General features: G+C 45.0%; 1 protein-coding gene across 1 annotated transcript in view; it reads left to right on the top strand.

The window, feature by feature from the left end:
- The window catches only part of Cnnm1 (cyclin and CBS domain divalent metal cation transport mediator 1), a 49148-nt gene that overhangs the window by 8138 nt on the left and 13311 nt on the right, over window positions 1–27699 (top strand). The window contains exons 2-6 of the mRNA XM_048338504.1: window positions 14622–14765; window positions 16480–16620; window positions 18597–18766; window positions 20787–20886; window positions 21296–21343. Of these exons, the coding sequence (XP_048194461.1) occupies window positions 14622–14765; window positions 16480–16620; window positions 18597–18766; window positions 20787–20886; window positions 21296–21343 (603 nt within the window). The remainder of the gene's footprint in view (window positions 1–14621; window positions 14766–16479; window positions 16621–18596; window positions 18767–20786; window positions 20887–21295; window positions 21344–27699) is intronic.

Here is a 27699-nt window from a genome sequence, read left to right as displayed (position 1 = left end):
GCAGGGACAGAGCCCAGGCCCTGAGATCAAGCCCAGGACCAGCAACAGAGAAAGAGGCGGGGGGCTGAATTCGATTCCTCGGTACCACATACACAGAAAAGGCTGGAAGTGGTGTTGTGGCTCAAGTGGTAGAGTGCTAGCCTTGAGCAAAAAGCTTAGGGACAGTGCCCAAGCCCTGAGTTCAAGCCCCAGGACTGGCAAAAAAAAAAAAAAAGGCCTAGAGCGTAGCACAGGAATGCAAAGGCAGGCTAGACTTGCTTTTCCTCCATGACTCCCAATGCCATTGCAATTCATAAATCTCTTGTCTCAAAATATAAGCTGTTAGGTAAGATGGCCCTGTCCATTAACCATTAAAACAAAAGTACTGTAATAGAATTCTAACAATGCCATTGCCACTTGGAAGACAGACAACCATGATTAGATGGTATATTTGGCTTTTGGCTTTTATAAGTGTGTGTGTGTGTGTGTGTGTGTGTGTGTGTGTGTGTGTGTGTGTGTGTACACCATCCTGGGGCTTGAGCTCAGGGCCATGGCGCTATCCCTGAGCATTTTTTGCTCAAAGCTAGAACTACCACTTGAGCCACAGCTCCACTTCTGGCTTTTGGGTAGTTTCTTAGCGATAAGAGTCTCACAGACTTTCTTTCCTGGGCTGGCTTTGAATCACCATCCTCAAATCTCAGCTTCCTAAATAGCTAGGATTACAGGCATGACTCACTGGCACCTGGTTTATAAACAAATTTTAAGGAAGTTTATAAATCCCCATCCATCACACCGAAATGTTTTAAACATAGGACAGTAGCAAATAGAAAATATGGAAGATAATCATCTCACTAACATAAAATAATAACTTAATATACATTGGTAGCTCGTGTCTAATTAGGAAGATAAGTTCGGAGAATCACCAGCCTAGGCAGAACATTCAGTGAGACTTTTATTTCCAGTTAATAAGCTAATTGGAGCTGTGGTTCAAGAGGTATAATGTCGTCCTTGAACAGGAAAGCCAAGGGAGAACTCAAGGGTCCTGAGTTCAAGTCCTAGTACCAGCACAAAAAAAAATAGGAGGGAGGGAGGGAAGGAGGGAGGGAGGGAGGGAGGGAGGGAGGAAGGGAGGGAGGGAGGGAGGGAGCAAGGGAGGGAAGGAGGGAGGGAGGGAGCAAGGGAGGGAAGGAGGGAAGGGAGGGAGCAAGGGAGGGAAGGAGAAAAACAGATTTCTGTAGACAACAAAGGAAAAGAATAAAGACCTTTTCTGAATTCAGAGGGCTCTGAGCAATAGAGTGCTGGTAGGTAAGAGCTAAACAACAAAGCTCTGCTGAGTTAGAAAAATCATCTTCCCAAAGGAGCAAACAACAATAACAACCACCACAACAAAGCAGCTCCACCTACCCACCCACACTGGACTAGCATGCGATCTTAGATTACTCTCCTGTGAACTAGCCTACCTACTCAAGTGGCCTGTTGTTGTTGTCATACTCAGTCTTTGTTCATTTATTGAGTCATTCAAGTGTTTTTTGAGCTTCACCTTGGTCTGGGCACTGTCCAAGGCCCTTGGAATGCTATGGAGAGAACAAACACGGACCAGCTGCTGAAAGGTGCACCCTATTTCATATGGGGCTTCCTGCAAGGGTCTTTTTCAGCCAGCCAGTAAAGTATCAGTGCTCTATTCTTACTCTCTGGGGTGGGGGGAGGTGCAGGGGGAAATTATTCTCCATTTCACTGGGGAAATTAGATGTAATAATATGCTTTAAAATGTATTAAGCATTGCCAAATAATCGAAGAATGAGAATGAGAAAATTAAAGGAAACAAGGGTTACATGAAAATAGGCAAGATGGAACAATTGATGGTTATTTTTTTCTTTAAATTTCTTCATTGTTGATATTATAATGCCCTGCGATATCCTTTTTTTCAATCCTGGCAAAAGAAACACCAGATCATCACAGAATCTGAGCTGGAAGGGGCATTTAAAAATCTGAGGGAGAATCTAATTCATACTTCTTTTTTTAGATTTAGCCTTCCTTCCCAGGCCAGCCTTTGTTGTCAGACTATCTTCAATCTAAATCCCATGGGCTGCAGTTAAATTTGATTTCTTCTTTCTGTCATCTTTCTTGACTTCTCTTTTATCTGAAGATTACTGTACCTCACCTCAATTCTGTATTTTAAGCCCCAGAACACTTCTTTAAAGCATTTCTGTTTCTCAGATGAGGGCCTGTAGGATTTCCTATTCCTTTCCTAAGCTGATATCCTCTAAGCCTGTGTTTAGGAACCCCTGAACCTTCTATAACAACTCTCAATCCTGTCTAGTCCTTTCCAAATTGAGATTCTGTTTTGTTCTTCTCTATCTACATACCTCCCTTCCTTCCATGTATCTATGGGGCATTAATCTGTATCATGCCTGCACTGGGGCACTGGGGATACAGCGATCAGACAGACAGACAGACATTATTCCTGGCCTTGTGGAGCTTGCAGTCAAATAGAGATGCCAACAAATAAGTGCATATGATGTTAAGTGACTTGAAGTAAAAGTACAAGGAGTTATGAGAGCAGACAATGGGGGTGGGGTTGTCTACTTGGTCTTGTGGGTAAGGGTAGAGGGTCCCCCCTGCAGGTGGTATGTGAGCTGATTTCTTAAGGGTTTACGGAGTGCATCAGAGCAAGAGCTGTCCAGGAGAAGAGAGCACACATGCAAAGGCTGTGTGGACACAGGGCAACATGTAAGACTCCATCCAGGAAAGCACCACCTTGCCAACCAGCCTTCCCTCTGTCCCCTGTGGCTGTGGATGTGGAGGCAGCATAGTTCCGTAACATTCAGGGAGCACTGGGGCTCGGGCAGGCCCACACTGATGTAAAGGTGGGGATGTGAAGGGAGGAAGGCCCCTGGAGGGAAAGCCAACACCTGGCAGCCCGGGGATACTGGCAAAGGGCATGCAGAAAAACATCTATGGGCCAAAAAGGCAAGGAGAACTTCTTCCCGGATGATCTGGGGAAACTTCCCTGAGGAAGTACCACTTGAGCTCAGCGTTAGAGGAAGAGGAAGCCCTGTACTCAGCAGTTATGGACGGAAAGAGCACTGCAGCTGAAGCAGGAGCCTGAGCAGAAAAAGAAAGGCAGCACTGGCACTGGCACTACATTAGAATGCTGGTTAGGCCATGAGCATGTTGCTGTGTCTCAGCAAAATGAGGAACTAGGAAGAAGAAAGGATTTGTCAGACATCATCGCCATTCCTTTCAAATGCCCAATAGCATGTTTTGATTGTTTGTGATGGTGAGGTTCCTAAATGTTTCCTAAATATAACAACCTTTTCTGGATGATGCAGGGTTGTAGTCATGAAAATGTCATTATTTAATGCTGCAGTATAAATCAGTTCTCTCTTCTTTGTGCATTTTTTTTTCTGTCCTCTGGCTGATCTACTATTGGTCCTCTTTGGGTCTACCCCAGGTAAATTCGGCCCCACCGTACTTTACAAAACCATTCTGTCTCTTTTCTGCCTCATGACTTCTGTTTAACTAGAAACCAAGTAAATATGCATGTTGAGAACTGCGAGCCTGATCTACAGCAAGTGTCAGCCAACATTAGTCGAAGAAGTGACTAATTAGGGTTTGACTGGGAGTGGATGGTAGAACTGAGGACAGTTCCTTCTGGAACCAGAGCAAAGCTGTGGAGAGTCAGAACTCCAGATAATGGGTTGTTAACACAGCTATTTTTGCAGTGTTGCTTAGCAAGTCAAATTGCCAATTGGCTTAGATTCTAGTGACTAACAACTCCTTTTTTCCTGCCCTAGTGATGCCAGTTACCATGGCATTCTGGGTGACAGGGTTGGCTTTTTTTATAATTGCCTTTTAGTAGCTTGAGGAAATGTTGGTGATAAAGGTGTTGGTTTTTGTCTTATTTTTGATCAGATAGAGCCAGATAATGATGACAACATGTAGCATTTTCCCCCTATTTTTAACCAGAAAAAGAAAGAGCTTTGTTTTTCCAAGAAGGTTGACAGAGGATTGAAAGGGTGATATTTTTATGTTTCTCTTCCTGAGTTGGTAAGAAATGATTGATTGTATAGATTCAAAAACCACCTGGCATGTGGCTGGCAAATACCTTTCTCTCAACTCGTTCTAATGGAGTTCTTCAATATGAAGGCAAAAACATTAGCAGCTCACAGCTTTTGTAAACATAAGAGGGTGTTTGTTGACAACATTAAAATTTCAGTGCATCACATATCATTTCACACACACACACACACACACACACACACACACACACACACACACACACACACAGCTAGGCACTGGTGGCTCATGGCTATAATCCTAGCTACTCAGGAGGCTAGGATCTGAGGATCCGGGTTCAAAGCCAACTCAAGCAGGAAAGTCCATAAGACTCTTTTCTCCACTTAACCACCAGAAAACTACAAGTGGTGCTGTGTAGCTCAAAGTAGAACACTAGCCTTGAGCAAAAGAGCTCAAGCCCCAAGTTCAAGCCCCACTAACCACCAACAAAAAAAAAAAGTAGCACTCTGAGGGCAGCTACTCAGATCATAGTTTGAAGCCAAAATCTGTTACACTCTTACCTCCAAGTAATGACCAAAAAGCAAGAAGTGCAGCTGTGGTTCAAGTGGTAGAGCTCCAGCCTTGAGCAGAAAAAGCTGAAAAACAGAGCCCAGGACCTGATTTGTTTTTTGAGACAAAATCTTGCTATACAGCACAAACTAGCCACAAATTCCCAATTCTCTTGCCTCAGCCTCCCAAGTGCTGGGATTACAGCTGCATACTACAACATCTGAAAAGTCAAACTATTGTTGTCTGGGACTGTTTTCCATAGTCTTAGAACCAGAAAAAGAATCTTGGAGATCCTTATGTTTCTTTTATTCTATCACCAGTTAGAATTAGGTTTCCTATCCTATCATGCTGTCCTTCCTCAGATCTCTCAGGTGATGTTTTTAATATTCATATAAAGAAATGTCATAAAACCTCTCCAAGCAGTCCACTTGAATAAATGATTCATTTGCTCTAAACATGGGAAGGGTTGGATTAAAAGTTCATCACCCCACTAAAACTCACAAGCTACCAGGGGACCTGACTCTGGATAAGTAGAAGATGGAAGGTACCATCTACTGTGGTGAGGAGAAAGAAAAATAGGAGTAGTGCGTCTTGAAGACCAGGAAGTCTTAGATGGGTTTGTGCTTTTGACAAGGTGAGGAGACAGCTCAGGAAAATGTTTAAAACAGGATGTGAGTTTCAAATAGAGGCACTGACGTTGAGAGAGAAAGCAAGTTCTCAGGAAAGAAGTGATCATGACTTTTTGTAATCAGCTGTGCTGGGAGCTTTACTTGAGAGTTGGTGAGAAGAGCCAGAGGGTCAGGGAATGGAGCAAAGGTTCCTTCTGTCACAGTCAATTTGAATCACCTGGAGCTTTATATGTGCCATCCCAATTCCCTGACCACACCCAGCTCCATGAAACCCAAATGTCTTTAGGTGGGACATAGTTCTAAATAGGTTTTAAAGATCCTTGGATGAATCCAACATGCAGCCAGAATTGAGAATCACTACGCTAGTCTTTAAGATATGTTTATCTGTAGGTGAGTGTAAAGTAAAAAGAGTCTACAAGGGAAAATAGCAGTCCCAAGGATGGGAAGAAAACTAAGAAGTCTTGGCCAGTTTGTCTCATTCTCAGACATGCATAAGAATCACCTGTCCATGCTGAACTCAGCTGGGATGAAGCCTGAACCATTTGCACCATTTCCCAAGTGGCATCATTGTCTGATCCAAGAACCACACTTCCAGTAGCAAGTGTCAAGGGCTGTGCTTCCCAAACTTGGGGGCGCAGAAGATCCCCTGGACAGCTCACAACCGTAGGTTTCCTGGTCTCCATCTCACCCCAAGATCCTAATTCCAAAGAGCAGAAGTGGGGTCTCGGAGCATGCGCTCTAATAACGCTCATGCTGCCACTCTAAGGAACACACAGAGTGGTAGCAAGTCACGAAGTCAAAGGTAAGAAAGAAGTAAGAAGAGACACTCATTACTGTCCACCAATGAATATAAGATGCTACAGGAGGGCTGGGGATATGGCCTAGTGGCAAGAGTGCTTGCCTCATATACATGAGGCCCTGGGTTCGATTCCCCAGAACACCACATATACAGAAAATGGCCAGAAGTGGCGCTGTGGCTCAAGTGGCAGAGTGCTAGCCTTGAGCAAAAAAAGAAGCCAGGTACAGTGCTCAGGCCCTGAGTCCAAGGCCCAGGACTGGCCAAAAAAAAGAAAAAAAGAAAAAAAAAGAAACAGTCAAGGTTAAAAAAAGGGGCTGGGGATATAGCCTAGTGGCAAGAGTGCCTGCCTCGGATACACGAGGCCCTAGGTTCGATTCCCCAGCACCACATATACAGAAAATGGCCAGAAGCGGCGCTGTGGCTCAAGTGGCAGAGTGCTAGCCTTGAGCAAAAAAAAGAAGCCAGGGACAGTGCTCAGGCCCTGAGTCCAAGCCCCAGGACTGGCCAAAAAAAAAAAAAAAAAAAATGCTACAGGAGCACTAGAAAGACCAGAGCAAAAGCTACTGCATCTTACAAGGCGAAGATCCTAAATGAGATAGAAACCATAAAATGATTGCTACTTTCCTTAGGTCTCCATTTCCAAGGAACATTTCCTCCTCTTAGCTTCTTTCTTTTTTTCATATTACAATTACCTTCCTAAAGTGCCATAGCTATTTTTGGAAGAAAAGGAATCAATGATTTGCCTTCTTTTCTTTTTCAAAGCATAGGAAATATACTAACAAGGTCTTTGAGAGAATGCTCTTTTGTGGGATGAGACTAAATCATTTAGAGCAGGTGAAGCTATTATTGTGTGATGCTAATATGCAGCCAGCATTGAACTACATGCAATGCATTACAACAACAATAGTGAAGGCTCTTACTGTTGATCATGTACCAAAGAGGAAAGATGGATCGCCATCACTAAACCCTAAAGAGGTGTGACTCAAACTCCCAAAGCATCACTGAGACGTCCTGCTTCAGTTCCAATGAAACTACCCTACTGCTGTCTTCCAAGCAAGGGGCAAGCCACAGAGGCACATTCTCTACTTTGGGTGTCATTGGGGTATGGGTGGTATTGGAGCTAGAGATGGCAGCTCAGAGAGTGGGAAGAGACTTGAGGAAGCCAGAACCCAGGAAAGTTAAGGAGCCTCCCCAGCTGCGAGAAGTCAAGAAAAGCCAAGTGCAGCCACCAAGCCATCGGAACAGGGCAGGGCTGCTGCCGAGGTTGGACATGGGAACATGTCAGAGCTTCAAACCATGTACCAGTTTAGCCCAGAAGAAAACATGCTTTTCACAACTTAGAAGCAAATGTAGCCTTCACTTTTAGGAAGTGTATGGCCATGAATCAGCTATTTCTTTACCTTTCATATCAACCCCTGAGGCTTTTCCATCTGTTGGTGTTCAGTGCCACAGAAGGATGTAAAGAGACCTGTGAGAAAGCCTTGTGAGGTAGGAATGCGTGAGACTTTTCCTATCTAAAGAAGTACCTCTTGCCTCGGCTATGTCTTAAAGCAATGCCGTTTGTCCTTGGTCTTGCCAGCCTTAAAACGTGTCACTTGGACTGTTTTTAGAAACTGGGAGGGTGTTTCTGCCAGGGCCCCATTGCTTTGGATGTGACTAAGGGTGCGCAGAGCAAGTCACTTAGCTTCGTCAACTCGTTCCCATCTGCAGCGCAACCTGGCTTGGCTGCTCTGCCTGTGTCATCTTGGTTCCACTGATGATCCAAAAAGAATGCTGCCCCCACTCGCAAGGAATATGGCCACCATGTGAGTGAGGACTACTTAATGAATGTCAAAAAGGAAGTCAGCTTGTTTAGGAAGTGCCTAAGACGCGTATGTCTCTCTAGATTCTGTAGCAAGCCGGGGCCCTACTGAATCACTTGTGATGCAAACAGTAAGGGAGTTGGGAAGTTCTTCAGGATATCTCACCAAATGCCAGGCCCTTTTGTACTCTTATGTTAGGCCTCCTGACAAATGGGGAAATTCTCTGTAAATGGAATAATCATCATTATTTAGCCTATGTTATTTTCACAGACATTTCACTTTTCCAGAAAGTTGGAGGAAAACTGAAATGAATGGACTAACAGCTGTGTGAAGGCATTTGAACATGTCTGCTAGTCTGTAGAGGGATGGTGCCACGCGAGAGGCCACAGTTCCCATGTACCAGGCGTGGAAGAAGGAAATAGCCCAACTCTTGAGTCACTCTTTCCGTGAACAGTTAGCAAGCAAACACAGCCCTCACCCATGGAAGAGAAATTGTAAAGGTCATGAGCCAGCACTTTCCCAGAAAAAGATAGAGTGACTTAGGAAGTGAGAGCTCCCACCGTTTCATGTTTGCCCCAGTTTTAAATATTCCTAAGCCATCCCTCCAATTGCACGAAACCGCTTTGCCCAGCCTCGCTGTGGTGTTGGCTCCCAAATTCTCCCCTGCCCATCTGTGACCCAGCCCTCCTCGCCCCTTCCACCATTTACCATTTCCACTGCCACGAAAGAACATCAGCGGTCGCCTGTCCCCTGTGCCCCTCAATGGCTTCACTTGTGTCTACTTTTGGTCTCCCCATCCTAGAGCACAAAATGACAATGTATGAGCACAGCTAATCTTTATCAGCGCCATTCCCCATGTCTGTTCTGATTTCAACCTACTCTGTGTATGAGGCAGTCTCCTACTCCTTTGTGTGTGGCTTGTGGCTTGTGACATTGAGCCCTGCCTGCCAACTTCCTATTCAGGCATGCATTATTATTATTGTTCTCAGTCGGCTTCCACCCTCCCCCCACTTGAACTCAGGGACCTGAGCACTATTCCTGAGCTCTGTTTTTGTTTTTGTTTTTTTCCCTCAAGCTAGTGCTCTGCTTCTTTGAGCCACAGTGCCACATCATTTTCTGGCGGTTAATTGGAGATAACAAGTCTCACGGACTTTCCTTCCCCACACTGACTTAGAACTGCAATCATCAGATCTCAGTCTCATGAGTAGCTAGGATTATAGGCATGAGCCACCAGCACCTGGGTCAGTTGGCTTTCTTAAAAGAATAAACTAATTCGCCAAGTGCTGGTCGAAGGCCTGTAATCCTAGCTACTGGGGAGAATGAGATCTGAGGATCACAGTTCAAGGACAGCCCAAGCAGGGAAGTCCATGAGACTCTTATCTCCAGTAAAGCAGAGTTATATTATAGCTCAAGTGGTAAAGCATCAGCCATGGTGAAAAAGCCAAGTGAAAGTGCAACACACTGGCTGGGGATATGGCCTAGTGGCAAAAGTGCCTGCCTCATATACATGAGGCCCTGGTTTCGATTCCCCAGCACCACATATACAGAAAATGGCCAGAAGTGGCACTGTGGCTCAAGTTGCAGAGTGCTAGCCTTGAGCAAGAAGAAGCCAGGGACAGTGCTCAGGCCCTGAGTCCAAGCCCCAGGACTGGCCAAAAAAAAAAAGAAAGAAAGAAAGTGCAACACACTGAGTTCAAGTCCAGTACCAACACAAATACTGCTAGTATTACTACTAACCTCATAGAAGTATAATTCACAAACCATAAATGCTTAAAATGCAGTTACTATATTCATAGAGTTATGCAACTATTGCTCCCCATTCCCTTCTTTTTCAAGTTCTCGGCAAGTACCAGTCTACTTTATTCCTCTTTAGATTTGTCTGTTCTGGAAATCTCACATAAATGGAATCATACATGTGGCCTTTTGCATCTGGCTTATTTCACTTAGTATAATGGTTTCAACATTTATCTAATTTTATGGCTATATAATATTCCATTGTCCAAATATACCACATTTTATTTGTTTAGAAATGTAGATTCTTGGGGCTGGGGATATAGCCTAGTGGCAAGAGTGCCTGCCTCGGATACACGAGGCCCTAGGTTCGATTCCCCAGCACCACATATACAGAAAACGGCCAGAAGCGGCGCTGTGGCTCAAGTGGCAGAGTGCTAGCCTTGAGTGGGAAGAAGCCAGGGACAGTGCTCAGGCCCTGAGTCCAAGGCCCAGGACTGGCCAAAAAAAAAAAAAAAAAAAGAAATGTAGATTCTTTCTACTTTTTTTGCTATCATGAATAATGCTGGCCACATGTTTTCATTTCGCTACGAAGGGAATTGCTGGATCATATGATCCTTTTATGTTTAACATTTTAAAAGATATCCATAAATTACCAGCAATGACTGGACATTCTAATTTTTCCACACTCTTCTCAACCTGTATTATTTTCATTTTCACTACAGCCACCTCAATGGATATGAAGTGGTGTCTCATTCACATTTTTATATGAATTTCCCTAATGATAAGGATGCTTGAGGAAAAAAATGTTCCGTGTGTATGTTGACCAATTATGCATCTTTCTTGGAGAAATATTTACTTAAACCTTTGTCTACCTTTTAGTTGAGTGTTCTTTTCATGAGTTGTAATGTTTCTTCACATATTCTGGATGCAAGTCCTTTGTCTGATGATTTACAACAATTTTCTTGCTTTCTGTGAGTTGTCTTCCCTCTGTTGATGACATCCTTTAAGGTACAGACATTTCTAATTTTCATGACATCCACTTTACCTGATGTTTTTTTTTTCTTTGATTGATTGTATTTATGCTTTCCTGGCTAAGAAACCATTGCCTAGTCTAAGGTCAAACATTTTATTTCTGTGTTTTCCTCTAGGTTTTTTTTAAAATCACTCCCTGCTTACACTTAGGTTTTTAGGTCCATTTTTAGGCTTTAAAAAAAAATATGATGTAGTCAATCAACTTCATCCTTCTGCATGTAGCTGTCCCATTATCACCCAGGAGTTACTGAGTTCATAAAGTTAAGAATTTTATATGCATATTGAAACACTTGTATATCGTGTGTGTATGTGTGTGTGTGTGTGTGTGTGTGTGTGTGTGTTGACACTGGGGCTTGAACTCAGGACCTGGGAGCCTTCCCTGAGCTTTCTTGCTCAAGGTGGGCACTCTACCACTTGAGCCACAGCTCTCCTTTCAGATTTTTGCTGGTTAGAGATAAGAAGAGTCTCTTGAATTTGTCTTCCCAGACTGGCTTTGAACCACAATCCTCAGATCTCAGCCTCCTGAGTAGCTAGGGTATTATAGGCGTGAACCACCAGCATCTGAATTTTACCATACTGTGAATGAGATTGAAAGCCATCCCAGGCAAACAAATCCAAAGACTCTTGCCTCCAATTAACCAGCAAAAAGCCAGAAGTGTAGGTGTGGGTCAAACGATAGCATCCTAACCTTAAGTATAAAATCAAAACAAGAATGCAAGGCTCTGAGTTCAAATCCTAGTGCAGGCACAAAAAAAAAATCAGTGCCTGATTACAAAATATTTCTAAATAGATTACATAGAACGTTGTCCTATCTTGAATATTATATAAAGGCCTTAAAATCAATTGTTTGGTATATCCTCAGACTAACTGTATAAAGTATTGAGTAGTCATGGCTTTTTCATGTGGAAGTTACAGTATGGTACAAAACAGCAAAACCTGTTAATTTAGTTTTGTCATAGGCACTAGTCATTAGTGGAGGGAGAATGTGACTGTTATATGCATTTTCTGGACTCCATATTACAAAGAGAAACATCCAATTATTGAAATAAAAAAAAAATTGAAGAACTCCCTTTCCCAAGTTCTTCCGTTGTATTAGTCATTTCTTTTATCATCTGCTAGTACATGTTACCAGAAAACTGAGAACAGGTGCCATAAGTTTAAGAAAAATGTGTTGGAAATTTAAAACAAAACGAAAAACCTTTAAATTGTACACATTGTAACAATTAACATAATCTAATTTAAGCTGAGACTTCAGTCCAATTGGGGAGGATGTGATCATTTTTTAAGGATAATTTTAGAACCACTGGTGCAAGGCTCAAATTTTAATTTAAAACAATAGTATTCAATCAAAATGCAAGGGTTGGGGGAGTGGAGAGTTGAAGGCAGGACCTCATGCTTGCTAAGTTGTCACTTGAGCCATACCCCTAATCTTTTTAGATTTTAGTAGGGTTTTTTTTTTTCATAGACTTTTATGTTTTTGCCTGATTGTGCCTCAGACCACAATCTTCCTACCTCTACTTTCCATGTAGGTGGGATTACAGATGTGTGCCTCCACATACCTCTAGTCAAAAAAGTGTTTTCTAATATATGTTTTAATATCCAGTCATACCAACTATGGGTTTTTATACATTTTCTGTTAAGTTCAGTTCATCAGGTCCTTATTAGCTGTCTGATATATGGAGTAGCTCATTTAAGTATGTACTCCTTTGTCCTGAGAATCTCATGATCTGAGGAAGAAACTGTCCAGTGTAGAGTACCTATAAGGAGTAGGTGAGAACTTGTGATAAATGCTCTTAGGGAGTTATCAAAGGCTTAGGACCACCAGGCAAAGGGAGCGGGGGTTGATTCCGATTCTGAATGGGGAATTTTCTCTAAGAGTTTTCTAGAGAAACTGTCATCTGAGCTGAAACCTGAAAGACCAGAAGAGATGAGACAGCAGTGGGCCACAGTGCAAGCCAAGACTGAGAAGGGCACTTGGGAGAAACCGAGGCAGTGGCAGGAACATGGATTACAGACAGCTAGGGGGATGTAGCAGGGCATGCAGATACACAGACAAGGAAGAGCCACATTGTGCAGCCTTGATTCTACCAAATGATTGAGTTGGGACTCCATTCTTCAGGCACTAGGGAGCCAGGGAGGGCTGGGGGGCAGGGCTGGGGGATGACCGGATGAGTGTAGAAACAGGGCAAAGACAAGGCTGAAAGTGCAAAGAGATGAAAGAACATTGTTATGTGATTTTTTAAAGTCATCTTTCCAATGTCAGTTCAAACTCCCAAAGGGTAGCTACATGGTGAAATGTTAATAGTGCATTATGCATCTGGCAGATTGACTGTCCCTCTTGTGGGCTACTTTTAACAATGGCCAAGAAAAGCTGATGAAGCCTGGACTGCCTCTGTTTTCTTCTTGTTAGCAAGAAAAGCATCTGAGTCAGTACCCCAGATTTCTCCTTAAATGTCTCATAACCAAGAAAAAGATTTGCATTTCAGAAATAGGACTAGGAAATATGCAGAGAAAACACACTGACATGAAGCAAGGCCATTTCTATTAGACCCCAGTTCCTAAGTTAGGACTAAAAACAGTCACCAAGGTTTCACCCACCATCCAGCTCTGTCTTTTGTAGGCTATGCAACTTTGGGTATGTATCTTCACCGATACATGCTTCAGTCCTTTCATCTGTAAATATAGGTTTAAAAAAATAGCACTTGCCTCAGGAGTTGTTGCATAAGAAATAAATAAATCAGCACATGTAAAGTGCTCCAAATAGTGCCTGGTACACAGTAAGAGCTCAGTCAACGTGCACTGTTATTATTAGGATGCTCCTGCTGATGGCTGCCCCTCCAACTGCTTTTCTCACCACAGTGGCTCGAGTTACCCCATCACAGCTTTCACCTTTGCTGCCACTTCTTTTCTTCGTGTTCCCAGCTCAGCCAGTGTACTAATGATTAAAATCAAAAGTAGGCAAGACAGACCACTCAAGAAAAGTCTTCATTTGGACCTAGTGTTGTACCACTAGGGGGCAACACAGCAAAGTGTCTTCTGGCTGCTCACAAAGTAAGCCACACAGCCTCCTTAGGTAGCCAGAAAGTAGGTGTTACAAGCTGTCTGCACCAATCAAAGCTGGCCCCTCATGCAAATGAAGGATTGTGTTGGCAACCAATCACAGCAGAGTCCTTGGCACCACTCGTGGCAGATGAAGGCCTGTGTTTGCCCAGTTTCAGGCCTTCTATGAGGCCATTAAGGGACGGTAATGCTCCCCTTCTGGCTTGGGCAGAAGGGGCTGCAGTCTTCTAGAGTTCACCCAGGCTTGTGGTGGCCAAAGTCCTGAGATTGTCAAGGCAGTGCCTTCAGGAGCAGAATCGTGCTTTGGGTTCAGAGTGTTTTTAGGAGCTTGCAGTCCAGCTAAGGGCAGTCTAGCTGAAGACAGTCCAGCTGCCTCACTGGGACTGTCAGTCCTTTACTCAAAGTGGGCAGAGCCTAGGAAAGGGCCAAGCAGTTGGCATGTAGAGAGTGGACTCTCCACAACCCCCTAACATTTCGGCATGAAGGAGAAATAAACTTCTAACAGGTGCTCACAATAAAAGCTTATCACTAACATGAGCAATGCCCCAGCGGCCTGTAGGTAGATTCCTGCCACCTGTTTCAAATAGACTGCAGTCTTACACTGTACTCTGTAAATAAGCACAATAAGTAGGTGTCCAGTAAAATTAGGAGATACAAGCATCACGTCATGATGCTACAGGCAACAATAGACTGTATATATCATGGTGATACTCTATGATTATTCTGCCTAGGGTTGTGGCAGCCATCTTCGTTTACATGGTTACACTCTAGGGTGTTCAAATAGCAGTGCAACCAACAATGTATCTGAGAACATGCTCTATCATTTAGCAACACACAACTGTGTAAAGTGTAAGGTTTGCCTTTATACAGGCTTGTATATGAATTTCATATTTTTAGGTGGCCCTAGAATGAGTTTAGTCCTCATACTGTTCAAACAGAAACTTTGTATCATCTTCTCACAAGGGAAACCCTTTCAATGATCCCAGCTAGGTAACGATGGTTCCATTTGTTTTCCAGGCAAATCTCACCTGGCCATTGTGCAGCGTGTGAATAATGAAGGCGAAGGGGACCCTTTCTATGAGGTCATGGGCATTGTCACGCTGGAGGACATCATAGAGGAGATCATCAAGTCGGAGATCCTGGATGAAACTGACCTCTACAGTAAGTGTGAGGCCTTCCCCCTTAGAGTCTCAGCGATGGATTCATTTGATACGCAGTGCGAAAGGCTGCCAGAGGCAAGCCCTGCGTGCTGATGTGTGCCAGCCACCCCTTCCCAGTGACACCACAGCTCCATGTCCTACCTCAAATCACCCTGAGTCGCCGGGAACATACTAGCCAAGTGTTCTCAGAAGGAACCTTCCAGGAACAGAGCCAACACCAGGAAAAGGAGATCTACTGGCTTTGGGATAGAAGGGGGGCTAAATAAAACACTGTGTGCCCCAAGCAGTGGGAAGAGGGAAGAGGCCTTTCTGCCCTTGTTTCTACCCCCATGCTGCTCCTGTGTTGTCTCTGTTCAGCTGGATGCAGACTTCAGCTCCCCTTAAAATTACTCCCACTGACGCATCCGTGAGCAAGGGAGGTAGATAGCCGTGACATTGCCCCTACCCCACCTGAGCCAAAACCGTAAATGTGCCATCTTGGGTACAGCTCTTTCCCTCACACCTTTCTGCAAACCCTCCAAGTTTCTCATTCAGCCCAAATCCCAGGACCAAGTCCTTGCTTGGCTCGTGGCACCGTGTCCTGCTCTCTCTCCCCTGGGCTCCGTGGCTCCTCGGGATGAGCTTCTCTCTGCACACAGTGATGCTTGGGCTCCGGAGCCTTTCCAAAGCATTGCTCTCCAAAATTACCAAAGCCTGGTCTCTGCTTGGAAGGGGATTCCAAGACAGGAAGTATTGCATCTGAATTTCATCTTCTAAGACAGCCATTCCTGTCAGTTAAAAGTCCTTAGTTTGCTAGAAGCAACCTTTCAGAAATCGGTTCCTAATAGCCAAAAGCTTTGATACCCTAAGGCAGAAAACAAAACAAACACCTTTCCTTTGCACCAAGAAGGAACCAAACTTGGAGGTAGGCCAGGCCTTGACAAAACAGAAAGGTTACCATGCCTTCCTCCAGGAATATGACCAGGCTGTCTGCTTCAGACAGGGATTGAGTTCAGAAATGGCCTCACCCTCCTGATTTCCAAGCCCCCTTCTCCACTTCTGCTCACTCCTCTCTCTGCAGGATTTCCAGGTTTCTTACTAGGTAAAATAGGGAGGACATTCACACTAAAGTGTGAGTGGTAGATAATTTATTTAAATGAGTAGGCTCTTCCCAAGCCTTTGAACAACCTTAATGTTCTAAACATCCACTGTTAAAATCAAAAGAATGCCAGACAGTGGTGGCTCCGCCTGTAACCCTAGCTGCTCAGGAGGCTGAAAGCTGAAGATCTCAATTCGAAGCCATGCCAGGCAGGAAAGTCTACAAGATTCTTATCTTCAATTAAGCACCATAAAGCCAGAAGTGGAGCTCTGGCTCAAGTGGTAGAGCACTAGCTTTGAGCAAAAATGCTCAGGGATAGTGCTCACGCTCTATACTCCAGGACTGGCACACACACACACACACACACACACACACACACACACACACACACACACATCAAAGAGAGCAAGTGGGAGAAATGATACCGATGTTAAGTGACAGTCTTGGGGGAAAGGAAAAGGACATATAGGCAAACATGTCATACGAATCAAAAGATTGCTTACTGGTGAGAATAGACATGGGTCCTAAACCTATATTGGTTACCCGTGTCCTGAAGTGAGCCACTTTCCATGGGGGAGCCTCCAAGGCCAGCAATGATTCTGAGATGGCTTGCCATCTGTCTCCTGTGACACTGCAGCTGACAATCGGAAGAAACAGAGGGTCCCACACCGGGAGAGGAAGCGCCATGACTTCTCCCTGTTCAAGCTTTCCGACTCGGAGATGAGAGTAAAGATCTCCCCACAGCTCCTGTTGGCCACACACCGCTTCATGGCCACAGGTAAGGCCTCCCCCAACCCTTCCAGTCACCACTCTAGAGCAATTCTAGCAGGATCTGGGGTGGCACCAGGCCCCCACACATGTTCTACCTTCCAGCCCCAGCCTAACATCTGGCTGGCACTGAGAATCACTGTTCCGGGCAGAACCTTCTACTGGGTAACAGGATAACAACACACCACGTACTCCTGTAATGAGCCTCGGGTCTATTGTCTTAGTGGAAGTAAGAACAACTCTACTCTTTCTACTGCTTGAGGAAAGACCTAAAGAAACCATTGCTGCAATTTACCCCCTGCCCACTTCCTTCCTGGAGTCTGGGGCCAACCTCCCTCCATACAGTTCAAGCTCAGATCCCAGAGCATTTGTCCCAGAGAAAAAAGCATGCACTATGCACTGACAAGACCCTGAGGTCCGTTCTACTCCACTGACTGTAGAGGCTGTGAAGTACAAGTTCTGAAAATATAAAAGTAGACTGTGAAAGTTGGGCACCAGTGACTCACACCTGTAATCATTTCTACTCGGGAGGCTGAGATCTGAGGATCACGATTCAAAGCCCAGGCAGCAAAGTCCATGAGACTCTTATCTCCAATAAAGTACCAAGAAAGACAGAGGTGGAGCATTGGCTCCAGTGGTAGAGCACTGACCTTAAGTATAAAATCTCAAGGATAGCACCCAGGCTCAGTCCCCAGAATTTAGTGCATGCATGCGTGCACACAAGCACACACGTGTGTGCATGTGCACACAAACACACACACACACTAGTAGATTATGAGTCTTGAGGTCTTGAAAAAGAAGACGACAGACCTTCAGTTCTTTAAGAAAAAGGGTAAGGCTGGGAATATGGCCTAGTGGCCAGGGTGCTTGCCTCATATACATCAAGCCCAGGGTTCAATTCCCCAGCACCACATATACAGAAAACAGCCAGAAGTGGCAGAATGCTAGCCTTGAGCAAAAAAACAGGGGGGGGGGAGCCAGGGACAGTGCTCAGGCCCTGAGTCCAAGCCCCAGACTGGCCAAAGAAAAGAAAAAAAAAGGGTAGGTTGTTTTTCAACTCTGACCCACTTGTCCATCCCTAATTAATGTGTTGACCCAGAGTGATCTTATCTATTACATGTTCAGTAGCTAATAAATCCAGCGTATGTATTGAGTGTGCCATACGTACTATCTAGTTCTTTTCTTAAATGTAAGAAATTGAAAGGTAGACTCTCTTTAGAGTTTTCAACATGTGATTTACTTATGAATACAGATTTCTTTTTTCATTCATTGATGTTTTTGTTTTGTGGGGATAGGATCTCATTTAGTAGCCCAGGCTAGTCTGAAGTTCAGGATTCTCCTGCCTGAGCTAACTAAGTGCTGAAATTATATCCACCACACCAGGCTCAGGTTTCTGTTAACCAGTGACTAATTTCCAGAGCAAAGCACTTGTGTCTGTTTAATATAATTATGTAAGTATTACTCTAGTAATACCTATTAATTCATAAATGCTGGTACTGTGATACTTCACATGATTGGCAACATATCATTTAATTAACTGCCTCCACAAACTTAGGATTTCATTTCATCCCACAGACACATCCCATGCAAATAAGCTGGATCCACTTCTCTATATTTCTGTCTGTTGTGCTGTTAAAGTCTTCCTTGTCAACACAGCTTGGTTATCTATGCCCAACTTTAAATACAATCACAGAGAACTTTAGTATGAAAAGGGACAGTTCCAAAATGGTAGCCAGTTCTCCTGAGATGTGAATGTAAGCGGCCACATCCTCAGAAAGCAGGGACACGCCCTGAGAGGCACATTTGAGTTTAAGATTCCCTCATCCCAGGAGGGGGAACAGAAGTCCCTCCAGCCTGGTGCCCAGGAGCATGCAGAAGTATCTTCTAGAAGTCCTCAGCTGCTCCCCTCTCACTCCTCCCAGTTGCTGCTGCGGGATGGACAGTTGTGAGAGTTGCTGATTCCCGCTGCCTCCCTCTGTCCTCTAGAAGTGGAGCCCTTTAAATCCCTGTACCTTTCGGAGAAGATCCTGCTTCGGCTTCTGAAACACCCCCATGTGATCCAGGAGCTGAAGTTTGATGAGAGGAACAAGAAGGCCCCGGAACACTATCTCTACCAGCGCAATCGCCCTGTGGACTATTTTATGCTGCTTCTGCAGGTGAGTGGGGGAATCACGGAACTTCTCGGGGCACCAGGAGGGCATCTTCCACATAAAGGGGAAGTGGTGGCTTTCCTCGGTGCCTGGTGCCAAGATGGCTGACTTCCTTAGGCTGGGTTCCTGGGAGCCCCTCTGATGGTGTATAGTCTGACCTTCAGCCTTTTTGGATAGAATGAGAAGACTAGCCCTCCAGCAAAGCAATTCTGTTTCTGAACTTCCAAAAGCACTGCTCTGTGGATACCTGATAGCTCAGCTGTTTATTCCCTGAAGTGAACCTGTCTATGGCCACCTAAACTTCAAACCGTTCTTGATCAACCCTCCTCTATGGAGCTGAATTCTCCCTTCTCTGACATTCTTCACTAGTCCTTGGAGACAGGTGGAATACATTCATTGTCTGTATTGCTCTGAATCTTCTCCCCGTCTGCTCCCCCACCCCTTCCAGGGACTAGAAAGAGAGACAATGGTTGCGTGAAGTAATTCCCTGTATTCTTATAAGGACTTCCCCCAAGTGCCCGGTTGGCCTGTCTTAAGTGCTGGGTGTACACTGGAATACCACCATGAAGGAGCTCCGTCCCTGACTCATTGTCTCCTCCCTGCAGAATCTTATAGTCCCTAAATGCACTGATGTTCCTAAGAACTTGCTAAGGCTTACATTGACTGAGAAATGGCCTCTTGGTTACATTCAGCCTCTCCTGTCCCACACCACATACCTCCTTCCAAATAGCCTCAACAAAACAAAGTCACATTCCTCACTGTTAGGAATTGAGATGGGGCCTGTTCTATTATCGATATAATGAACACATGCAATCCTCCATCCTAAATTTGGGGAGCAAAAAGAAAAAAAAAAAAACAACCCTTGGTTTTCAGATAAAAATCCAAAAGGAGGGCTGGGGATATGACCTAGTGGAAAGAGTGCTCACCTCGTATACATGAAGCCCTGGGTTCGATTCCCCAGCACCACATATACAGAAAATGGCCAGAAGTGGCGCTGTGGCTCAAGTGGCAGAGTGCTAGCCTTGAGCAAAAAGAAGCCAGGGACAGTGCTCAGACCCTGAGACCAAGTCCCAGGACTGGCCAAAAAAAAAAAAAAAAAATCCAAAAGGAATAAAATATAGTTGAAATGCACAGCCTCAGAAATTGTAAAGATTTGTCTTTAAAAATCCCAATGTTGCCATTTCCCAACTCAACCTGACCAAATGATTCTTCTGAGCCTCCAAGCTGATACATCTGTAAACTGGCAGTAAACATTACAGATCCCAGGGGCTTCTAGGGCTGACTGAATGCAAATGCAGTGCAGCTGACAGTGTCAGGGCCGTCAACTCACACTGCATTACATGCAGCTCGGGTGTTCCTGCTCACTGTCACTACAGGAATCCAACAAGCTCCATCAGAGATTAGAGTTTATCTCAATGACATTTAGGAATGGTCTAATCCCCAACTGTGATGGTGAAAGAGTGTATGAGGCCCTGTCTTTGCTAGTGCTTGGGTGTATGTTCTAGAAGAATCAAGGAGACCTTGGCTGTTTATAACTAGATGATGCTTTAGGAAAATGAAAAAAAATGAATTTACTACAGGGCTGGGGATTTAGTTGAAAGGATAGAGCACTTTACTAGTATCTGTTAGACCCTGAATTCAATCTCAGTACAAAAAGAAAGAAAGAGAGAGAGAGAGAGAGAGAGAGAGAGAGAGAGAGAGAGAGAGAGAGAGAGAGAAAACCAAAACAGCTCTTACTTCTTAGCCAAGTATAGTGGGGCATGCATATTTTCCCAATGCTCAGGAAGCTGAGGGAAGAGGATGAAGAATTCTAGCCCAGCTTGGGCTACATAGCAAGATCCTGCCTCAAAAAGACGAAGTTGAGAATACTGTTTGTGAGATATAAATCTAAACATGACTCGCGTTGTTCACTCTGTGGTAAGAAAATGTGAATCTATATGTTATGCGAGCAAAAGTGCTTGGGTACTAGTCAATAAAAGACCTGGATGTGCTCACCTTAGCGCCCGTCTGCTTCTTCTGTCTGCAGGGTAAAGTGGAGGTAGAGGTTGGTAAGGAAGGCCTTCGCTTCGAGAATGGAGCCTTTACCTACTATGGAGTGCCGGCCATCATGACCACTGCCTGCTCAGGTATCCCCATTCCCAAGCCATAGCTGATCAGGAAAAGTATCTGAGTTCAAGTCATGGCTCCTCTTTTCGCCTCTGTTATGGACCCTGGTCAAGCCATGAAACTCCCTTGGCTTTAGCTCCTACCTCAGTTCCATGGCTATAGCAATCACGTTAGATGAGGGAAAACTTTAAGTTGGGAAAAGCAAATCACATTGCCAATGATGAACTGCCAGTGATGAATGTATTTTCCACTCTGAAAGGACAAGTTGTTTTTGCTTTCTCCTTTGACTTCCTGTATTTTATCGGGTTCATTGGTGCTGGGGGCAGGGGGTAGAGTCAAGGAGAGAGATTTCCCTATTTCCCTAAGAAGGTGTCTTTTCTGAATTTCCTCTGAAACTAACCCACTGCACCCTTCTCTCTCTGTCCTTAGATAATGACGTGCGGAAAGTCGGGAGTCTGGCTGGATCCTCGGTCTTTCGTATGTATTTCTCAAACCCTTTCCTCGTCCTCCCCACCATGGTCCTGCCTCAGCCCTGTCTGGGGACTGTGAACGTGGGCTGGGCTAACTCAAATGCTGGGCAGCCTCTCTGTAATGCCCTTCCAGGAACACTGCCTCCTCCCAGGTACCCACAGACCATGGGGGCTTAGGTTCTGTGTGTCTGGAATGTTCGCTGTGGCTGCTCTGCTTCTGCACAGGTGACGAATGGCCGTGGGGGGAGGGGAGGGCGTCCAGGTGTGAGTGCAGGTGCCATTCATTGCCCCCTTCCTGGGAACGCAGGCCAGCGATGCGTGTGCTCTTCCCTTCTCGGCAGTGGTAATTCATCACTGGCCACTGTTGTACCTGTGGTGTTGTCCGCAGGTAGACGTGATGGTGAGGAGGTTGGGAATGCAAGTGGGAGGTGGGTGCAGTAAGTGGCTTCTCTGTTTCACGGCCCTTGCTCGCTGCCTCTCTGCCTCTCGGCCGGGGAGGAGGTGGGTGCCAGCTGGTCATGCATGCGGCTGGTGAGGGTTGGCACAGGGCTGATGGCTGGCCTGCTCTGGCCCTCTGTGCTGTACCTTCTTGTTGTTCTCTGTGTAGAGTTATTGTGCTTGTTTTTTAGCGGGCATGGCATTCATGGTGATCTAAGTATGATTCACAGAGAATTGTCGCTCTACGTTTTCTTTTTCATTCGCTGGCCTGAATTTTGCATTGCTTTCAGCAGTTCATGTTGACAACGGCCACACGGTTCGTGCCCAGCTGGCGGGGTGTTTCCTCTCCTTATAAAGTGATCGCCCACAGGGCTTTAGATTAGGATTTGTTAGCAGATTCCAGAACTGGATGTCATAGTTCCTAGGAGAAAACAAACTAGATGCCACGTTAGAACGAGAGCAGGTAAATTATTTGCCCCAAGCCATCCAGCAAGCCGAGGACTTACCTAAGTGCATCCCTGTGGGCACACAGCACAGGGAACGCAGGGTTTAGATCTGGAATGCAATTGCTACTTGGAAATTGTGAAACAGTTACTGTGTGACGTCACTTCCTAACCCCGTAGATGACGGAAACAAAGGCTAAATACCTTCCACACGCACAGGCCTATAGAACTTAAGTTGAAGGAGAGCTCGTAAAATAAGAAAAACCTTGGTGCCCAAGGACACATATTGTAAGCCAACAACTCCTCCTAGCAAGGTTGCTGAACAAAGCACCAGTATTCTTTATGAGAACGCTGGATGAGTGAGGCTCCAGTAGGGTAATAAGCCTTATTCCCAAAAAGAGATTTCTGCCACCCTCGGGTGAGAATCTGCTCCCAGACGTGCTGGCCCTACTTAGCTCTTGGAGAAGGAAAAAGAGGTGGGAACTCTGAGGAAGAAAGGGCTTTACCAGGCTCCCCAGTCCACCTTTCTTTAATAATAATAATAATAATAAGTAGGAGGAGGAAAATATTTTCTAGATTCCTCTTTGCCTTTCTTCCTACTCTTAGTTGTTGTTTTTCTGACAAAATCCTTCATTTATGCTGAAGACAGTGGTTCATACTTATAATACAAGCTCCTTGGGGAAAAAAGTTTGCAAATCCCCTCACGACCAAAAGCTGGATGAAATAGCAATGCCTGATATTCCTAGCTTCGTGGGGTGCATAAATAGGTAGATTGAGGTCTATGGAGCTCACAAGATTCTAACTCAAAAATAACCAGTGCAAAAAAGGGCTAGAGGTGCAACTCAGTGGTACAGCGCTAGCCTAGCAAGTGAAGCTATTCATTCAAACCCCATTATGACTATACACACACGCACACCTGCACACGCACACGCACACACACACACCTTCAGGTTGTTTTTCTTTTTTCTTTTTTCAAAAAGACAGAAGTAAACATTCACTACTCATCTCTCCTTTAAAACTGGTTAATAAAGGGAAACATTAACTGTCTTTTCTTCTGCACACTTCTGGGCACTTACAAATGTTCAGGAGCAGCAGGTGCCTAAGAGTTGTGCACTGAGGAGAGAGCAGATCTCCCCTTTGATGGTGCACACATTTAAATGAAGAACAACTAGATCCTTCTCAACACTGTGGGGGTTCATGCTCCAGTGTGTCTCACAACAGATGCCTATTCAAATATTCATTAGCATCTCATGTCAGAATCGAGGAATATAAAGCTCCTCTCTTCCGGTTCCCAGCATGGATAAGTGATTTCAGAGACAAGTCCTGTAGTACAAAAGAGAAGCACACAGGAGCTGCCTATTTCAGTGTGCCTTTGCCTTTGTTCAGGTCCTTGGGAGGGACTCTTCAAATGACTAGATAGGGTGGATACAGATTCCCATGAGAAACACCACTGGATTAGGGTCAAGCTGGAGAAAGGACTGTGTAGATACTAAACACTCCACTCCCCACACCATTCCCAAGCAATAACCCATATTCTACTCTGTGGGGAAAGAAAGAGAAGGCAAAGGGAATAAGGAGAGGTGCCTCAAAGTACTTCTACTTCCTACAAAGTGATTGTGACTTAACTCACCCAGTTAATTCACATGGGACCTATGGGCTTGCTGCGCTGCCTTGGTTTGCATCCTCTGGCAATGCACTTTCTCACCAGCACTGGGGCCACAGGAAGAGCACTCAGGAGTCCCAAGCAGGATCCAGCTTGAGGATAGGCCTGGCAGGAGCATGCACTTGGCTTTTGAGCCTCAGAAGACCTGCCGTTAAGCAGGCTTCGCAAGGGCGCTGGGAGGGCCTGGTATGAATGCTAGCGCTTCCCGCTGTCCACGGGGGCCCCGCCTCTGCTACTCATCGATTATTTTAGACCGTCAGCAAAATCCATTTGCTTTTCGTTTTGTCTTTCTGGAGAGTGATTTTATAAGCAGATATGACTTTCACATTTTCAAAGGCAAGGTTCTTTTTTTGTTTTGTTTTGTTTTGTTTTGTTTTTGCAGAGAAATGTGAAGCTGTGAAGATCCAGGAACAGACTGTCTCACTACTTTGCTCTTTGTCTCTCTCTCTCTCTCTCTCCTTTGGTGTGTATCTTCTCCTTCACTACTCATATACCTTTGACCCTTGGCTCTTTAGTGCCCGTCTCTGTGTCTCGTACCTTCGGCTTCAGCAGAGGGGACTCTCTGGCAGGCTCCCCAGGTAAACATGCATGGCTGTGTTGGGTCTCTAGAGATCCATTGGGGTTTTCTAGAAGCCTCTGGCCTTGTCACTGTCCTGTATGAGCACAAGTCTCTCCCAACAGCCACTTACGACACCACTTAGGCAGAGCGCGTGGCACATATGACACTCATTAGCACACACTGCACCTGTTGGCTGGTTGCAGTTGGCCTTGCTGGCTGGTTCAGCCTCATTATGACTTTGCTGCCAGGATGGATCTGTGTTGTGAATGGACACAAGGTGGGGATCAGGAATAGAGTGCCTTTTCTCACTATTGGACTGAAGAGTAGAGCGGTAAGGACTAGGAAGAATAATGGAACACTGTGTTTTATTCCTACCTCTCTCTTCCCCCTTTCCCTCTTGGTGGCCTCTGCCTTCAACTCAGCACTCCATCCTCCTTTTCTTGGTAATACGCTATGTGATGGACACATTCCCCCTGTACATACAAAGACACTAGGTGAAAATATCAGAGCAGCTTTTCAGTAGGTTTCACCTCTCAGATTCATTAAATAAAAAATGCCAATTTTCTTTTTAAATCAAGTGAAACCTCACCAAGCTGCACAGCAACTATGCCCATGCATTGCAACTGAGTAATTCAACAGCCGTTTTTTCATCTCTAGAGGTGGATCTCTTAGGCCTATAGAGGAAGTAATGACCAAAGCAGGAATATATTTGTTCAGTTGCCCTACAATGAGAACACCCTCCAATTTTCTATAACACCTACACTGTGTCCCTTATTCTAGCAAGTCCCCCCCCCCATACCCTCAGTCACCAAGAATCAAGTTCTGACTCACCATTTGGAGAGCAGACCCTCAGTATTGGAAAGGCTCTGTCTAGAGACCTTAAACACTCAGATTTGCAACTTCACACATATTTATGTTGACTTATCGTTCCTCCCAAATCACATTTTTTTCTCACCAGAAAGCAGTCTTGTTCCCACGTTTATTTGCTGGAGACAAGTTAACCACCTTCTGAAATTTCACCACAGTTTTTTCTCTCAACTTGATGGTCATTTTCCGCCAACACACAAAGCTCCCCTTGCTTCGTGAGAGCTTGTGGAGGCTACAGAACAGTGAGGGCCAGAGGGGGTGTCAGGCTGGGGCCCTCACCAGTCCAGTGCTCTATTCCTGCATGCCAGCAAAAATTAGAAACATCCCACATTGTGGACCTTTCAGACCCTTTGCATGCAGTAAATCTTGGAGAAGGACAAGAATACGCTGTGATTGTCCCACAGAAAGGAAACATACTTTTTTAAATGGGTTTTTTTTTCAACCCAAAGGATCAAAGTCAGGTTAGCCAGATGACCCATTTGTCACTTCCCCCACTTAAAGAAGGTTAATTTTAGTTCCCCAGTAGTTATTCAAGAACATTCCATGGCAACTCAGTGTCAAACAGAGACTGAAGTGACTCATTCTTGCTGTGTAACCAAACCTCATCCCAGGAGAAGCTGAGATTTCTATTCTACCTCTGGCTGATACCAGTGCCCCTGAGAGCTCTTTCAGTCTTTCTCCCATGTTCCATGGCTGTGGGTGTTCAGCCCGATAGCAAAGCCATCAATAAAGAAGTGAGAGCAAAGCCAGCCTTTTCCTGCTCTGCAGGGTGCAGCCGTGGTAGGCGCTGCAGGGGAAATGGGAGGTAGAGAGCTTTTCTTCTCCTTTGCCCCTTTCCTCCTCTTCTCTTTGGCTGGCCTCTATCTGCAGCCAAGCACCCTGTAGGATGCTGACATTCACAGGACCTACATTATGGTACTGCCCCTGCCTCTCTGTCCCATTTTACTATAGAAAAAGCATCAGAGGCCCCGGATTCTGTAGCAAAAGGTTGTAGGCACCTCTGGACTCCTGTTTAATTTCTGGTCCATAAACTTATGAACATATAAAATCTTAACACCTCATCTTAACACAGGGGAAAAAGAAAAGACGTAGAAATTAATAAGAGCTTGAAGTTTAAAAAAAAAATCTGATGTTAATTTTTGTGTGTGTGTGCCAGTCCTGGGGCTTGGACTCAGGGCTTGAGCACTGTCCCTGGCTTCTTTTTGCTCAAGGCTAGCGCTCTACCACTTGAGCCACAGCACCACTTCTGGCTTTTTCTACGTATGTGGTGCTAAGGAAAAGAACCCAGGGCTTTATGTATGCAAAGCAAGAACACTACCACTTGGCCATATTCCCAGCCCCCTGATCTTAATTTTATTTGATCCTTACAGCCACTTTCAGAAATGAGCAGAAATTCCTGTTGGGAAATAATAAGTAAGGGGTCTGTGTTGTGGTCTGTGTAACAAGTAGGTAGAGGAATGAGAACCGGAATCTAAGTCCATTGGGCCCTGATCTCCTTCTATTGTTGGGGGCCTTGCTGTTCCTCTACACATATGCATTTTGCACCCCCTAAAGGGCTGTGATTTATTTCCATTAACCATGCTAATGAATATGTTCCTCACACTAGATTCAGACTGCAAAGGCCAGAGGTACCTACATCGAATATGGCAAAACTATTGAGCATCTGATTGCGAAGCATTACCTATAGGGCCCTTCTTTCCATTGGAGCATTAGCTTAAAGTAAGGATTGCTAAATGGTTTGTGGATTACCTCCAAAGTGTGGTAAAATTAGCCAACTTTGCCACTGCCTTGGTTTAAAAATGAAACTTCTAGCCAGGTACAGTTAGCTTATACCTCTAATCCTAGCTCCTCAGAAGGCTAAGATCAGAGAGTTGCAGTTCATAGCCAGCCCAAGCAGGAAAGTCCATGAGATTCTTATCTCCCCACCCCCCACCCCCCCACCCCACCCCACAAAAACAACAACCAACAAAAGCTGGAAGTGGAGCTGTGGCTCAAATGATAGAGCTCCAGCCTAGAGCAAAAAAGCTAAAGGAAAGTATCCAGGCCTTCAGTTCCCTGCACCAGCAGGGAAGAGAGGGAGGGAGGGAAAGAGGGAGGGAGGGAGGGAGGGAGGGAGGGAGGGAGGGAGGGAGGGAGGGAGGGAGGGAGGGAGGGAATTTCTGATTAGTCCCACTGTAGTTATTGTTCTCTCTTCTATGTGCATTCCTGTTTTCCTTCTCCAAATACCAGAGACAGTGTTGAGTTCTCATGATGATCCTTCCAAATCCACAAAAATACCGAGGCAGGAGGGATTTTTTTAGAGCCAAGGGTTCTTTTTCAGTGCTCAATTGTCCAACCATAATGTGCTTCTTGAGATTTTTTTTTTAATGATGGTGTTTTTCTCCAAGAATATA

The sequence above is a fragment of the Perognathus longimembris genome, chromosome 2 (genome assembly GCF_023159225.1).
Source record: "Perognathus longimembris pacificus isolate PPM17 chromosome 2, ASM2315922v1, whole genome shotgun sequence".
Classification (NCBI taxonomy): domain Eukaryota; kingdom Metazoa; phylum Chordata; class Mammalia; order Rodentia; family Heteromyidae; genus Perognathus; species Perognathus longimembris.
This window is presented reverse-complemented; position numbering and strand designations above follow the sequence as displayed.